Source organism: Heptranchias perlo, chromosome 9 (genome assembly GCF_035084215.1).
Source record: "Heptranchias perlo isolate sHepPer1 chromosome 9, sHepPer1.hap1, whole genome shotgun sequence".
Taxonomy (NCBI): domain Eukaryota; kingdom Metazoa; phylum Chordata; class Chondrichthyes; order Hexanchiformes; family Hexanchidae; genus Heptranchias; species Heptranchias perlo.
The window spans coordinates 21,941,344-21,958,314 of NC_090333.1; the positions used below are offsets into that span (position 1 = coordinate 21,941,344).

The following is a 16,971-nucleotide window of genomic DNA, read 5'->3' on the forward strand; positions in this document are numbered from 1 at the left end:
TCCAGAATCTAGTGAATTTTGGAAGATTACAACCAATGCATCCACTATCTCTGTAGCCACTTCCTTTAAGACCCTTGGATACAAGCCATCAGGTCCAGGGGACTTGTCAGCCTTTAGACCCATTAGTTTGTCTAGTACTTTGTCTCTAGTGATAGTGATTGTTTTTAGTTCCTCCCCACCCCCCACCTTTGCTCCTTAATTTTCTACTATTATTGGTACGTTATTAGAGTCATCTACTGTGAAGAGAGATACAAACTATCTGTTCAATGCCTCTACCATTTCCTTGTTTTCCATTATTATTTCCCCAGTCTCATCCTCTAAGGGACCAACGTTTACTTTAGCTACTTTCTTCCTTTTTATATACTTGTAAAAGCTTTTACTGTCAGTTTTTCTTGCTAGTTTACTCTCATAATTTATTTTCTCCCTCTTATTATTCTTTTAGTCATCCTTTGCTGATTTCTAAAGTTTTCCCAATCTTCGAGCTTACCACTAATCTTTGCCATGTGTATGCCTTTTCTTTTAACTTGATACCATCCTTAACTTCCTTCGTTAGCCATGGTTGGTTCACCCTTCTTGTGGAGTCTTTCCTCCTAATTGTGATATATTTTTGTTGGGAGTCATAAAATATCTTTTTAAATGTCTGCCACTACTTATCCACCGTCATACCATCTAATCTGTTTATCCAGTTCACTTTAGCCAACTCTGTCCTCATGCCATTGTAATTGCCCTTATTTAGGTTTAATAGCACAGGGCTTCCCGTATACTAAACACCACAAGCAGCAGGTAATAGATAACACTAAGTGGCTCCACAACCTACCGATCAGAGGAAAGCTCTGCAGTCCTACTAGTCGAGAATGGTGGGGGACAACAGGAGGAGGAGAATCATGTATATCCCCACCCTGAACCATGGTGGAGTCCAACATGATGCCGAATCAAACCTGATTGAAGAGTTTGTAAGCATCTTTGGTCAAAAGTGCCAAGTGGATGATCTTACTCAGCCTCTTCCTAAGGTCCTCACCATCATTGCTGCCAATGCCGAGCCAATTTGGTTCACTCCATGTGACATTAATAAGCAGCTGAGTACACTGGACTCAGCAAAGGCTACAGGCTCTGATAACATCTGGCTTTTAGTGCTGAAGTCCTGCAACTATGACACTGGCATCTACCTGATAGTGTGGAAAATTTCCCAGCTATGTCCTAGCCACAAAAAGCAGGACACATCTAATTTGGCTAATTATCACCCCATCAGCCTCCTTCCAACTGTTGGCAAAGTGATAGAATGAGTCAGCAATAGTGTCATCAATAATAATAAATAAATAAATAAATTGCATTGATAGAGCACATTTCACAATCTCAGGATGTTCCAAAAGCACTTTATAGCCAGTGAAATATTTTTGAAATGTAGTCACAGTTGAAATGTGGGGAAATAATCTGTTCACCCACACTAAGTTCGGGTTCCACCAGAACCATTCAGATACATACTTTTTCCAGGCTTGCTCCAGGCATGGGCACAATAGCTGAATGCCTGAGGAGAGGTATAACAGCCCTTGACATCAAGGCAGCATTCGACTGTGTATGGCCCTAAGGAGCCCTAACAAAACTGAGGTAAATGGGGTCAAAAAGCAATCCCTGCAGTGGCTGGAGTCATATGAAGACAGTTGTAGTTGGCAGAGACCAGCCATCGCAAACGGGAAATTTCTGCAAGAGTTCCTCAGGGCAGTGTCCCAGCCCAACCATCTTCAGTTGCTTCTTCAATGAGCCTGCCTCTATCATAAGATCGGGAGTGGGGCTGTTGTCTGATAGGTCTATGGTGTTCAGCTCCATTCACAACTCCTCTGACAATGAAACTGCCATGTCAGCCTACAGGAGGACCCGGATAACATCCAGGCTTTGACTGACAAGTGACAGGTAACATTCATGCCAGGCAATGACCATCCCAATAAGAAAGGACCCAACCATTGCCCCCTGACATTCAACAGCATCACCATCAATATCCTGGGGGTCACCATTGACCAGAAGCTTAACTGAAGCAGCCATATCAGAGCTGGGCAGAGGCTGTGTACCCTGTGGCTTCCTTTCCAGCAGAAGAAGGTCCCATGTGAGGTCCAGGCTGCGATCAGGGCCTGGACCTCCAAAGATGAGGGACAATGTTTTGTTTCTGGGCAAGGCCTAACAATCACCACCCCCGCCCCCGCCCCCCCCCCCCACCTTACACCACAAGATGCAGCCTCTTCTGGTGGGAGATATCCCAGATGCAACCCCAAGCACCAAAGGCTGTCATTCTTTGGTCTTGTCCGCTGACCCTGCAAACCTCATCAGGGTCAAAGGTGAAACCTCAGGCGAACGCACCGTAACACATACACTGGGATGTGCTCTCCTGCACAGTTTTGGGCTCAGACATGTTCTTTATATTCGCATTTATCGTTTTCGTGCAAGTCACAGAGGAACTTTTCCCCCAAAAAAGCAAAAGAGGAACTTACCATGAGCCTTAATATACAGAGGAGACCGAGAGCCTATGAGCTCATTTGGAGATCCATCAAAATGAACCTTCTCATGTGTGATCAGCGGTTGTTGCTGATGTTTATGAATTCTTCCTTTAATAAGAGAAAAGTACTAATATTTATATCACATATATCACACTTCTTTGTATACATGGCAAATATTTTGTTACTTATTTGGTTAATACAATGTTCTGGGAGTGCAAAACACATCATGCAACTGACAAAATGATAATAAAAAAGGATTAAAAAGCAAACTGTCAAATTAACAGCAGCCCCAAAATAAAATGTACCAGAAAACAAGTGAAAGTTAAATGTTTATTCAGAGAAAGTGAAAATAATTATTTGAAGTGGAACAAGCATAACAACAGCTGCAAACTAATCATAGAATCATAGAAAGTTATGGTACAGAAGGAGGCCATTCGGCCCATTGTGTCTGTGCCAGCCAAAAAAGAGCTAACCAGCTTAATCCCACTTTGCAGCACTTGGTCCGTAGCCCTGTAGGTTACAGCACTTCAGGTGCACATCCAGGTACTTTTTAAATGAGTTGCGGGTTTCTGTCTCTACCACCCTTTCAGGCAGTGAGTTCCAGACCCCCACCACCCTCTGGGTGAAAAAACCTCTCCTCATCTCCCCTCTAATCCTTCTGCCAATTACTTTAAGTCTATGCCCCCTGGTCACTGACCCCTCTGCTAAGGGAAATAGGTCCTCCCTATCCACTCTATCTAGTCCCGTCATAATTTTATACACCACGATTAAATCTCCCCTCAGCATCCTATGATCCAAAGAAAACAACCTCAGCCTATCCAATCTTTCCTCATAGCTAAAATTCTCCAGCCCTGGCAACATCCTCGTAAATCTCCTCCGTACCCTCTCTAGTGCAATCACATCTTTCCTGTAATGTGGTGACCAGAACTGTACGTAGTACTCAAGCTGTGGCCTAACCAGTGTTTTATACAGTTCTTGCATAACCTCCCTCCTCTTATACTCTATGCCTCAGGTAATAAAGGAAAGTATCCCGTATACTTTTTTAACCACCTTATCTACCTGTCCTGCTACCTTCAGGGATCTGTGGACATGCACTCCAAGGTCCCTTTGTTCCTCCACACCTCTCAGTATCCTCCCATTTATTGTGCACTCCCTTGCCTTGTTTGCCCTCCCCAAATGCATTACCTCACACTTCTCTGGATTATTAAAATATTTGAACTGCTTCCTCATGGAACAGTCGGTAGGTGCCTTGTGTAGATCTGAGTCATACATACCAGGACGCTTTCAGGTTCGATCTTGTAATGAGTTATTTGAGCTTAGCCAAGGGCCAATGGGGAACTACAATTGGTCTCAGTGCTCTTAGGCTAGGGAGGGGGATAAAAGTCTCTTGGGGTTTCTGCTCTTGATTCCCACCCAGCAACCCCTACTGACAAGTCCACGTGTGGATGTCAGATGAGGACAGAATCGGACTCGAATGTTTAGACCCACACATGAGGAATGGACACTTGTACGAGTTACCAAAGGCCTGTGGAACCATACTCCAGCACGAGCACCTTCAGGAGAGGAGAATGGAAAACTATAAAATGAGAAGTAAATATTCCACAAGAAAGGTTTTTCATAATCCACAGAATTCCCAGAACAGCTCCCTGTGACTACGTCTGTCACCTACCAACACTTCTTCAATAAAAATACAAAACAAGGCAAAATATTGGGGTATGTTTTACAATTGAGCAATCCTTACAGGCCAAATTGCTGCTAGGCCTCCCTGTCGTGCTCTGCTCCAGGAGCACAACAGGGAGGCCTAGTTTACAAAGAGAATTGAGCTCATTAGCCCACAAGGTGGTGCTCAGCAACTGAACAGTAAGTTAAAAAAATGAGTTGTATTCATATCCCCCATTTGGAGATCCCAAACAAGGCGAATGGAGCATCCTGGCAGGACCAGTCGAAAAATATTATTACTTTTGCTTGACTTTTTAAATCGGACACAGATACTTTGAAACTTAAAAAAAATTCTCCCCTTCTCTTCAGAAGGCACTGACTCATGCTGGGATAGCGTTCCATGGACGCCAGCTGGTCTGCAGTAACTCACCCAAGTGCCATTTCCCATTTCTGGGAACCATGACAGCAAATTCTGGCAGAATATTCAACTGCGGAGGATGTGGCAGCCAAAAGCCACCCTTTCCTCAGCCTGTCCATTCCTTACCTGCTGTCTGCTCACATGTACTTTTCAGCAGTGATCCCCAGATAGTGATCAGGAGAAGGAATCCTGGCTGATTTTTAGCCCAGGATGCCTTTGCCAATTTCAATATCACTACTACCTCCCTGGCAGAGATGAGCAAACTCAACACAGGCTGGGATCAAACCTGGCACTTTCCTATATTGTTATACTAACAGGTGAGCAACATAGTCAGTTGTACCCCATGCACACGAATGTGTGATTTCAAAGCCTCTTGAGGAGGAGCACCAGTTAAACTGAGTTGAAACACTGCAGCTCTTAAGGAAGAGAACTTTCTCCCGACAGTGCCTTTATGGATAGGGAGAAGGAGTGACAGGGGTGTTTCTGTGAATTGGGGGGAGTTGGAGAAGGAGTTACGGGGTGTTTCTGTGAATTGGGGGGCGTTGGAGAAGGAGTTACAGGGGTGTTTCTGTGAATTGGGGGGCGTTGGAGAAGGAGTGACAGGGGTGTTTCTGTGAATTGGGGGGAGTTGGAGAAGGAGTTACAGGGGTGTTTCTGTGAATTGGGGGGAGTTGGAGAAGGAGTGACCAGGGGTGTTTCTGTGAATTGGGGGGAGTTGGAGAAGGAGTGACCAGGGGTGTTTCTGTGAATTAGGGGAATTGGAGAAGGAGAGACAGGGGTGTTTCTGTGAATTGGGGGGAGTTGGAGAAGGAGTGACCAGGGGTGTTTCTGTGAATTGTGGGGAGTTGGAGAAGGAGTGACCAGGGGTGTTTCTGTGAATTGTGGGGAGTTGGAGAAGGAGTGACCAGGGGTGTTTCTGTGAATTGAGGGGAGTTGGAGAAGGAGTAACCAGGGGTGTTTCTGTGAATTGGGGGGAGTTGGAGAAGGAGTTACAGGGGTGTTTCTGTGAATTGGGGGGAGTTGGAGAAGGAGTGACCAGGGGTGTTTCTGTGAATTAGGGGAATTGGAGAAGGAGAGACAGGGGTGTTTCTGTGAATTGGGGGGAGTTGGAGAAGGAGTGACCAGGGGTGTTTCTGTGAATTGTGGGGAGTTGGAGAAGGAGTGACCAGGGGTGTTTCTGTGAATTGTGGGGAGTTGGAGAAGGAGTGACCAGGGGTGTTTCTGTGAATTGAGGGGAGTTGGAGAAGGAGTAACCAGGGGTGTTTCTGTGAATTGTGGGGAATTGGAGAAGGAGTTACAGGGGTGTTTCTGTGAATTGAGGGGAGTTGGAGAAGGAATTACAGCGGTGTTTCTGTGAATTGAGGGGAGTTGGAGAAGGAGTGACCAGGGTGTTTCTGTGAATTGGGAGGAGTTGGAGAAAGAGTGACAGGGGTGTTTCTATGAATTGGAAGGAGTTGGAGAAGGAGTGACCAGGGGTGTTTCTGTGAATTGGGGGTGTTTGAGAAGGAGTGACAGGGATATTTCCGTGAATTGGGGGGAGTTGGCGGATGAGAGTACCTCTGTGAACTTTGGAAATGGAATTAGAGGGACAGAATGCCTCTGTGAAGAGGAGAGGGGAATGTCTACAAAACATTTACCTGAGGAAGGAGGAAGTCTCCGAAAGCTTGTGAATTTAAAATAAAATTGCTGGACTATAACTTGGTGTTGTAAAATTGTTTACAATTATGAAGGGGGAGAGTGACTATTGTGCTCACTTTAGGGGATGTAATGGTCTATTGAATATAGATAAACTCCAATGTCATTTAATTTTTCTATAATTTTTCTATATTTAAAATCTATCAATTGTGAAGATAAGCAGTTTAAGTTGTTCAGGCCTGTCCCCTGAGGGCGGTCTCACATGACTTGGCTATAGTGCGTTCAGAAGTCAGATGTATGACCTGATTTAATAAGTTACACTACCACTTTTGCATTGAAGCACCTCCAAAATCACCTATTCCCAACTGAAAATGGTAGCTGACTAACTGTATAATCAATGCTCATTACTGTACATGGTACAGATATGCTTACTTTACATTGTCTATCAGTGGCAAACCCACCATTCTCAGCTCTCCCTTCTGCTAGGAAAATGTAGTATTGTCTGTCCAGGTCAAAGTGTTCACTGTATTCAGGGAGCTGAATGTTTCTTCTGAATGAACAATAGATCACCCCATCTTCCCAACTCCAAGCCATATCATGAATAGAAACCTGCAAAAAAATCATCATCATTGTTTAACAGCAAATTATTTTCACAATTTCATATCTGTTGCTATTGATTAGCACAAAAAGAAGGAAACTTATATGAACATAAGAAAATCCAGTGAGAAAATGCTGTTCACCCATCTAGTGCACTCTATCCAGAACCCAGGCTCCATAATCCTTAATACCCTTGGCTAGCAAAAATCTATCAATCTCAGAATTAAAATGATTAATCGAGCTAGCATCTACTGCTTTTTGTGGGAGACAGTTCCACACTTCTACCACCCTTTGTGTGAAGAAGTGTTTCCTAACTTCTCGCCTGAATGGCCTGGCTCTGATTATAAGGTTATGTCCCCTTGTTATAGACTCCCCCACCAGCGGAAAAGTTTCTCTCTATCTACCACTGGATGTTCACATCCAATATTGAACACACAGGTAGGTGCAGCAATGCACCTTGGCACCATTACCTAAACTGTGACACTAATAAATGTATTTTTCATTTCAAAGCTAGTATTTTAGAAGCCCATTTTTAAATGGAAAAATTCCAAATCTAGATTGAATTCAAATGGGTAACAAGTTATATTACATTAGTGTCTGTGCAATGTATTTAATTCTAATGCCATGTTATCAAAATAAACATATAACATATAAAAATAAATTCTTGCATGTACGTAGCGTTTTATCAAATCTCTGAGAAATATCTCTTCACACCAATAACTTTTGAACTGCAGTCACTGTTGCTATGTAACAAAATGCAACAGCCAATTTGCACACAAAAGCTTACCACAAACAGTAATGAAATGAATGACCAGTTAAACTGTTTTAGTGGTGTAGGTTGAGGGATGAGTAGTTGCTAGGACACTGGGAGGACTCCCTGCTCGTCTTTAAAACATACATAGCGAATTTGTAGGCGACAGTCACATTTAGAAAAATGTGCATTGCTGCACCTACCTGTGTGTTCAATATTGGATGTGAACGTCCAGTGGAATGGGCTGGATTGATCTGTACACTTTGATCATTTACAACACATAAATAGATGTCATCATTACCCTGTAACAGAAGATTGTTAAATAAATATAAATCACACCTGCAAGTAACTAAGTCCCATTATGTCAATACTTCACCTATTTATTTGCACTGACTTTTATTGCACTGTTTACTTTTTCATTAACAAAATTAAATAAGGTTCTACTGACAATGAATATATTACAGACTTGCGTCTTCTAGACTTCCTCGTATAATATTCACTACTGGTACCGGGGAAGGTTTTGATGCCTCCCACCTGGCAGAAATGGGGTGTTAGAACTCCGAAAATAGTGGGGAATGACTTATCGCCCCGTTCCCGCCATCACTGTGGCTACCGCAAACTCCCACCAGACCTGCCGCTGGGCAGTCAGCGCAAGCTCCACCCACCATCAACTGACAGTCCAGCCAAAGAGAAATAGGTGGGGCCAGGAGGAGCAGGAGTTCTCCCGCATCCACAAAAACCAGTCGAGCTCAGCTCCACTCCTTCTCCCTCTTCTCGGGAGGGGAGGAACCCAGTATGGCAGCTGCCCTGGTTGTTTTTTGCGGAGCCCGGAGGAGCACTCCTGCTCTTCTTGGTCCCACAAAAATAAAATAAAACTTACTTGCTGTACTCTTCTTTGGGGGCACCGCCAGCTGATTCTGCGCAGAGTGTGTGTAGTGTACGCTCCGCCCCAGTACTGTCCTAAAATGGCAGTCGGGGTCCTATACACGTCCTAAGACCTCGATTTGTGTATTAAAAGAGTCTGCTGTCTGACGCAGGCAGTCACTTTGGCCAGCCAGCATTAGGCCCTGGGAAAAATGGCGTCGTCCACACCGTCGGTGGAAACGGAGCGGGAAGTCATTCCCCACCATTTTCGGAGCACTACTGCCCCGTTTCCAGCAGATGGGAGGCCTCTAAATCACCCCCTTGGTTTCTATTATAAGCTCTGTTCCTAATTGAGATATATATATAGATTTTTGGACTCGGGGGGAATCAAGGGATATGGGGATTGGGCAGGAAAGTGGAGTTGAGGCCAAAGATCAGCCATGATCTTATTGAATGGCGGAGCAGGCTCAAGGGGCCCATTGGCCTACTCCTGCTCTTATTTCTTATGTTCTTAGATGAGATTGTCAGCAGGGTTTTCCACAAGATAATAATTCCTTTGGCCCAGTGTCCCCAGTCCTTATGTTAATAAAAAAACATTTTATTTCAATGTAAACACTGACCATTTTTAAAAATTTGATTGCTTGAAATCCATCACTCTATTAAACACATTGGGGTGATTTTAAACCCCAAGAATGGGTGGGTTGGGGGCAGTGGGAGGTTAAAATAACAATCTTTTGGTGTGGGACACCATCCCAGCTCCAACTCGCCCACTTCTGGGTTTGATCCAGATGCGTTTGGATGCGCGTGGACAACAGACACCAGGAAGTCCCGCCCCTACTTAAAGCCGGTAGGCCGATACTTAAAGGGATAATGTACATCATTGAAATAGATGAGGTTGTTAATTTTTTATGTATTGCATAAGTTAAATGAATTTAACCTTACCTGTTTGGATTTCCCATCGCTTCCGATTCATGTCAGGTGAAAGCAGGTGGGAAGGTCCAGATCCATGAGGTGAGTGCCTTTATTGCACTGCTTGTGGGTCCGGAGGAGCAGGAGTGCTTCATCCAGGCCCAACAAGCTCACCTGATATGACATGACCCCACGATCGGCTGACCCCCACCCCCCCTTCCAAATGCTGGACCCCCCCAATCCCCAATACTGGATCCTCCGATCCCTGATTCTGGACCTCCCCCACCGATCCCTGATACTGGACCCCCCCCCGATGTCATCCATGTCCCCCCACCACTTTTGTTCCAGGGCCCACGATCTCTCTCTCTCCCTCCCACCCCCTCCCTGATTTGCGGCTCCTTTCCCTTCCGACAGGAAGCCAGCCTGTCAATCTGGCTGCCTGGCGTTTGGGAAACCCGGAAGCACAAATACTTACCTTCAATTGAGTTGCGATTGCAGATTGCGATGCACTCAATTGGCTTCCGGGTTCCCCATGTGAATATCTAGGGACGGGCTGGGTTCCCGGCTCCCAGCTAAAATCACGCCCACTAGGGGTGATTTTACACCACAAGAACGGGTGGGTTGGGGGCGGGTGGGAGTTGAAAATAGTTGTTTTTTGGGTCGCGACCGAAACCTGGCTTTATTTCTGGGTTTAGCATCGGTGCATAAAAGTACAGGCTTCCCACTGGGAATGCAAAGTCTGAAAATTTTGCGGTTGCGACCCAAAAATCAACTATTTTCAACTCCCACCCGCCCCCAACCCACCCATTCTTGGGGCTTAAAATTACCCCCAATGGGTCCCAGAACTTATATTTAAGCGAGCGTTTATACTGAAACTATCGTCACTGCCAAATGGTTCCACTTCACAACAACACTAAATCTGCAGTATAACCCTGCAATTTGACCTTGACCTGACTCCAGAGGGAAGAGGTGTGAGATCCCCGGAGAAGGCAGTCTCACGGGGCTTGGGTGCAACACTGCATGGAGTATAACCGTACTGTAGCGCCAAACCTGGTTTAAAAAGTGACCGTGAACCTCCTGCACATTTTTAAACCTTACCAGGAGTCCGTTTAAATGTTTAGAGAGTATGGACACTCCACACTCTCAAGACATTTAAATGCTAAATGGCCAAGAACGAAACTCTGCAGATATCTGTTAGCACGATTGCCTACAACTCCCTCCTAGGCAGGAGGTTTCCAAATAGAGCCAGGAGTAGGAAAGAGATATTGAGTGGATTGAACTGATAGCACAACTATTCGTCTGAGAGCACTGGCTGTAGATATTGGCAACCGCATTTATCCAATACCAAGGAGAACATTAATTTGATATGATACTGACCATCCATTTGTCATCTGAAAGGGCAAAAGAGATGTAGCCGCTGGAAGGTCCACTCAATTCAAACAGCACTGAAGAGCCTTGCACTGCGAAGGAGAGGAAGAAGCACAGTCGGTCCAGCTCAGGGTCACACCCAGTGGGATTCCGCAGGCAGAATTTCTTACTGCCACATTCTGTCACGTTGAACTGACAACAGAAGGAGCTAAAATGGATCATTTCCGCGTGGATGGTGAATCAGGGTGGCATTTTTTCACTGGTTTAAACATTAGTACTTATCAATTCGGCCTAAGAGCAGAAAGAATTGAAAAATAGTTCCGGGCACGTAACTGATTTAAAATGGTACCCTTAAAAAGAAAGACTGGAAATTTCCACAGGGGTTCTTGGGCGGGCGATCGGTGGAATCCCCGGATAAACAGCGTAAACGGTTAAAAACAGACGTTTATCCAAGAATGTCTGCTGAAGTTACAGCAGGAAATCAAGAGAATCTCATGGAAATGTTCCCCCAAAGGGTTTTGGGGCGCGTGTTTGATTTAACCTCAGAATTCATTTGGCCCCCTGGGATGACTGATTTGGCACAGCGTGTCATTCCGCAAGATCTTCAGCTAAGACGAACAGCATGACTTGCTGCTCAAGAATCATGATTTTACATAAGACGTCCCAGAGCCAGTGAAAATGACCGTTTCTGAGTTGATTTAACAAATCACTCACTGCAACCATTTGCCGTATTTATTGTTACTTCAAAAAATATGGCAATTAAGGTATTTTCATTCATCTGAGAATCTGATGTGCATCCAATAAAAAAAAACTACGTTGGAATTTTAAAAAAGGCACAAAATGAAACTAATAATGTGGGCAATTTTAACCTAACCCGCCTGTTGGGGAATCTGACAAGATCAGTTGCAACGCTAGTTTTACACTCCGCCCGATTTTACTCTCCATTGAAGTCAATAGAGAGTAACGTTGGGCGGGTGTAAAACTAGCGTTCCAACTGATCTTGTGGGTTTCCCGCCTGGCGAGTTAGCTTAAAATTACCCCCTGATTATCAAAGATGGAAATCACGGTCTGAAAATGTTGACCTGAAATTAGATTCGATTTGATTTGATTTTATGAAAGTTTGATCTCAAGCCTTTCAGCAAAACACATCACTCTTTATTTGAAATTAGGCTTGTAAAAGTAAGTTTAAAGTTTTCAAAAGTTATGACAATTAATCTGCCGTGCGTGCAGTCCTCATGAAATGAATATTATATGATCAGCTCCACGGGGCTGATTTTCCGAGGTTGTGCTGCCAGTGAGGAGGCTCGTCCACCATCTGTACATATCAAGAAATCCCAGGAAAGGTTCCACAATATTCCATGCAAAATGTGTAACTCAATTTCAGATAAAGTAAGCAGAAAGACACAAGATCAATTTTCATAAAATCAAATCTACTTTCACACAAACTCAGAAAATTATCCATACGTTGATACAAAACATGTATCAAAATTATTTCTAAACATTCTTTTCCACCTCCCTCCCTTGAAATCTAACACCTTATCCTGGATCTATTTGGAGTGCACTTACTGGTTTAGTCAGCTGGGAGGTAGTTGGTAGGATTGGTGGAGACTCTGTTGTAGTCTGTATTGGCAGAGGAGAGGCATTTAGTTGAGAAACTACTGGACCATGTAATTTCACCCAGTAAATGTTGAATTTCTGAACCACCGTGGCCCTGAAATGAAGAAGGATGAAGTTAGGGGAGAAATTCAACCTCGTTTTGCCGTTGTTTCAGGCATAACACAAGGGAAAAACTTAACAAAATCGGGGGGGGGGGGGGGTGGGAAGAGCAATCTCCCATGCCTGATCAGCACCCAAAGTTCGCTGGATCGCCATATTGGATCGGGCATCTTTTAGTCACCCAGACAGCCCTCCCGAAAACTTATGTGCAAGCTGGCAGGCATACAAGGGCCTTCCCCTGCCAGCAGCCACTCTGCAGTTCTAAACGGGAAGTGGATCAGTGGCATTAAAATTCACCCCAAAGTGTTATCGAGGAGCACACCTCATCCTCAGCAATATCAACCCTGTCCAGTTTCCTCTGAATTCTCCATCCTCCTTTTCGCCTTCAAATTCGCCATCTATATAACTTGTCCCATTCACATCACATGCCACTCCCTCAACCTTGCTTTCACATAAGTCTTGGCCATCTCCAAGGTAACAATCATCAACAATCATTTTTTCATCTCTTTCACTGCCCCTGCACACCCCAACCCCCCCCAACCTTACTCTAATCCCTCCACTTTCTCTTTTCAGCCTTGAAAAAAACTATTTCCTGCCTCTCTCACCAATTCCTTCCTCTCTGCACCACCACCCACACTAACATCTGCTTCTATTGATCTGCTAAATAATTGCCTTGCCTCCAACTATAAAGCCCTCATCTCTACCTGATCCCAAATGGTCTCCCACTCCAAAACTCCTCCAAACCTCCTCCTTCTAGTACCAATGGCCACCTCCGTGGTCTGAAATCCATGGGCCAGAAATTAGAAAGCACGTAGGGTACTGCCAACCTGATTGTCCACTGCCAAATCTCAAATGATACCAATTCTCCCTCTTTGCAGCTAAATTATCCTTATACTTCAGGGTCATCTGGAAAACAAGGATAGCCCTAAACTGCCAATTGTTTATGATTTTACTACAAATAGCAAAAAAACCTACCCCCAAAATTGACTAAAGAAGCAGGCCCTCCAATGCAATAAAGATACATCTGTAAACAATGACAGACAATGCGGTAGGTTTTTGTCTTCATTGTCTGGGTGGTCATCTGGTGGGGTGGATCGTACCCTTTACAGAACCCCACCCGTCATTGATTTTCATTCCATTGAAATCATTGGAAAGAAAGTCAGGCAGATTCTATAAAGGGTGCGATCCACCCTGCCAGATTACCGCCCAGACAGTGAAGACAAAAATCTAGCCCAATGTGTCGGTACCACGTTAAAGTATTTGCATTCAGTAAATACAGTTAACATTTCTTTACCCTGCATTGGCCAAGTATAGTAAAAAATTTTCTGGAACAAGTCAATGTGGAGGGTTTGCACAGAGATACTGGATGAGCAGCATCCCATTGATGAGTGTGAACACCCATCACCCACTGCCGGTGTTGTAATATTCTTATTCATTAGGCCTCCATTTACTGCAGAAAATGTAATGGAATTTTATTGAATTATTTTGTACGTGTAGACTCGAAATAAAATTAATGGTTACCATGTGATGAAGCTTCAGGCCCTGTTCTGCTATTGATGTTATTAGTTCCTAATGTTACTATTCAGTGACATTCGGCTGTGTGAGGTGTGCAGCAAGTGGAAAGAATGTATAATAGAGTCAGTGAGTCATACTTCTACACATACTGTAAACTATCACTGAGGGATAAAAACATTACAGGATATAGAACTCATTATTATCACAGTAAAATGTGATAATCTGGCAAACACAGATCCCCCATGCACTTTAAATGCTGTTGCACTCACACTTACACTAACTTGCACGTTATATCTATGTCTTAGACCTGCACCAAACTCTCACTGCTGAACAATGTGGCAAGTTATCCTGATTCAGTACAAAGACAGATTTAATTTTTCCAATGAATGTTGTTTGTTAAATATACCGCAATGCTTACAGGAATCGAACGTGATCCGGCTTTGTTGCAGGTGAGTTCCACAGCACCACAATTGTGTGCTTTCCTGATGAACTTGTGTGACTGACTGCAGAGTCCTATGGAAGAGAGACAAGAGCATAATGCTCACCATAAGCTGTCTCCACACAATAAATATGTTCAGTACATCAAAAACACTTTCGCTTTTTTATTTGCTGTGTAGACCGATTCTTAATGTTCAAACAATCCATAAAATTACTATATGTGATTGACTACACTGCAAAACATAAAAGACTTAGAAGATCAGTAGAGTAGAATGGGCCTACACTCTCTGGAGTTTAGAAGAATGAGAGGTGATCTCATTGAAACATATAAGATTCTGAGGAGGCTTGACAGGGTAGATGCTGAGATATTGTTTCGCCTGGCTACAGAGTCTAGAACCAGGGGGAACAGTTGCAGGATAAGAGGTCAGCCAGTCAAGACTGAGATGAGGAGGAATTTCTTTACACAGAGGGTTGTGAATCTATGGAATTCTTCACCCCAGAGGGCTGTGGATGCTGAGTCATTTAATATATTCAAGGTTGAGATATAGATTTTTGGACTACAGAGGCATCAAGGGATATGGGAAAGTGGAGTTGAGGTTGAAGATCAGCCATGATCTTATTCAATGGCAGAGCAGGCTCGAGGGGCCGTATGGCTTACTCCTGCTCCTATTTCTTATGTTCTTAACACAGAATAAATATAGATGAGGAAGGCAATTGGGCCCATTTCAGCTCATCCAACTAGAAAAATCTACAGTTCTGCCATCACTTGCTTTTCCTTTAGTACCTTTTTCATGAATTAAAAATGAATGCACTTGCAGTTTATCTGACTAACACTACAAAATACCAAGCTGACGTTTGAAGAACTTCTGTAATGTATTTGGAATTCACAAGCTGGTACACACTTTTACACCTCCACATGTCAGGAGCTGAGACTTCTTATCAATAAGAGTAAAGGTCCCAACAGGCCCACCATTCAGGTCAGCAGCGTCTCGTGCTTGAATAAAAAATCCTTGGAATGAAGTTCCAGACTGCCTCACAGTGAGTGTAACTGAAATCAAGGGAAAACAGCATCAGAGTATGGAAGCAAGCATTCCACTTTTAACTACATTCTGGGGTATACCAAGAGGAGATTCAAAAGGGCAGCAAGCATCTCCCCATCAAGAGGAAAGGAAAATCACTGGGATAATCACCCCAGGCCTCCTCATCATGACCAGCTCAAGAGTGGTATTGGCAACGGCCTGGAAACAGGCATGTCACGCCAGCTCTTGAATGGCGAGTAATGCGAAATAAATGAGAAATACTGTGGGACATAGCATTTCTTAATGAAACCCCTCTGTAACTGGTATAGTCCATTACAATTCCTGCACCAGTATTGGTCCAGTATTAGTACTGATCTACTACATGATTTGTTTAGATCGGTGTAATATCTGAACCTGATTACTTCCATACACTTAGTAAATTGGTTATGGGGGGACGGGACATCAGTGGCATCACATTTTTAAATATTATTGTTCCTCTCTATTATTTAATTACTTTTCCACAAATGTTTAGCCTCATGTCTCTTTCTCCAACCACTGCAGAATTTTTTGTGGAGAAGGAGATCAGGAGAATTGTTGTTCATACTTGGCCAATGCCCCTTGCTCAGTGATCATTGGCAGATCCATGAGAGTAGATAATTGACCTAACTGGTTGGGAATTCACCATGAGGATTCATGGGCACAAGGACACTTCCAGTCAGTCTGAAGCTTGTTGATATTACAATTCACTGTGCCACAAGGTCAACCATTTTTGTCACATTCTTATGCTTATTCCAAAGCAGTATGAAAGTACAGTAAACTTAAAAAACACAGAAAGCATTCCATATATCACACTCTATACACCGTACCTAATAATCTGTATTGTGACACATTTTATTTTAACACTAATCAAATGAATTTGCACAGACAAAATTATTACAATAACATAAACAATTGTAATATAAAATTTGATTTTTTTTTTAAACTGTTAAAAATTTCTTTACCTTTTATTTGATCCTTTGGGCTGAACACATTTTTGTCCACTGTGATAATGGCAGGACTCGACGACTTCTGAGGAAAGCTCCCATGCTTTGGAGTCATGGTGTCACAAGCAACAGCCACCTGACCATTTCCGTAGCCAACTACAGGTTCCACAAAGATGCTAAGTACAGCAAACATGCCAGCAATAAACAGTCCCATACTAGTGTGGAATCAGAAAAGAACTGTTTCAATTGGTGCTAATTTCTGTTGGTCTGCCAGAAGTTAATTCTAATGACAAGCAAACACTAATGTTTATACATTCAATTATAATCAAGAATCTCATAGGTAAAGCTAATTTACCATGGTTAAGAAGTAACATTCATTTATCTAGGTGTCAGCCTTGGCTCAGTAATAGCACTCTCACCTCTGAGTCAGAAGGTTGTGGGTTCAAGCTCTGCTCCAGAGACTTGATTACATAATCCAGGCTGACATTTCAGTGTAGTACTGCACTGTCAGAGGTGCTGTCTTTCAAATGACAGGTTATACTACCTCTCAGGTGGAGGTAAATGATCCTCTGGTGCTATTTTAAGAAGAACACGGTGTCCTGGCCAATGTCTA

At 43.5% G+C, this 16,971-nt stretch overlaps 1 protein-coding gene across 1 annotated transcript in view; it reads right to left on the reverse strand.

Moving 5' to 3' along the window:
* Positions 1 to 16,971, reverse strand: part of LOC137325184 (putative ferric-chelate reductase 1) — a 40,098-nt gene that overhangs the window by 15,149 nt on the left and 7,978 nt on the right. Inside the window, exons 2-9 of the mRNA XM_067989991.1 lie at positions 16,377 to 16,573; positions 15,259 to 15,404; positions 14,337 to 14,431; positions 12,254 to 12,398; positions 10,697 to 10,879; positions 7,750 to 7,848; positions 6,660 to 6,807; positions 2,481 to 2,594 (exon numbers count right to left, since the gene is read on the reverse strand). Coding sequence (XP_067846092.1) covers positions 2,481 to 2,594; positions 6,660 to 6,807; positions 7,750 to 7,848; positions 10,697 to 10,879; positions 12,254 to 12,398; positions 14,337 to 14,431; positions 15,259 to 15,404; positions 16,377 to 16,572 — 1,126 coding nt within the window. The 5' untranslated portion in view covers position 16,573. The remainder of the gene's footprint in view (positions 1 to 2,480; positions 2,595 to 6,659; positions 6,808 to 7,749; positions 7,849 to 10,696; positions 10,880 to 12,253; positions 12,399 to 14,336; positions 14,432 to 15,258; positions 15,405 to 16,376; positions 16,574 to 16,971) is intronic.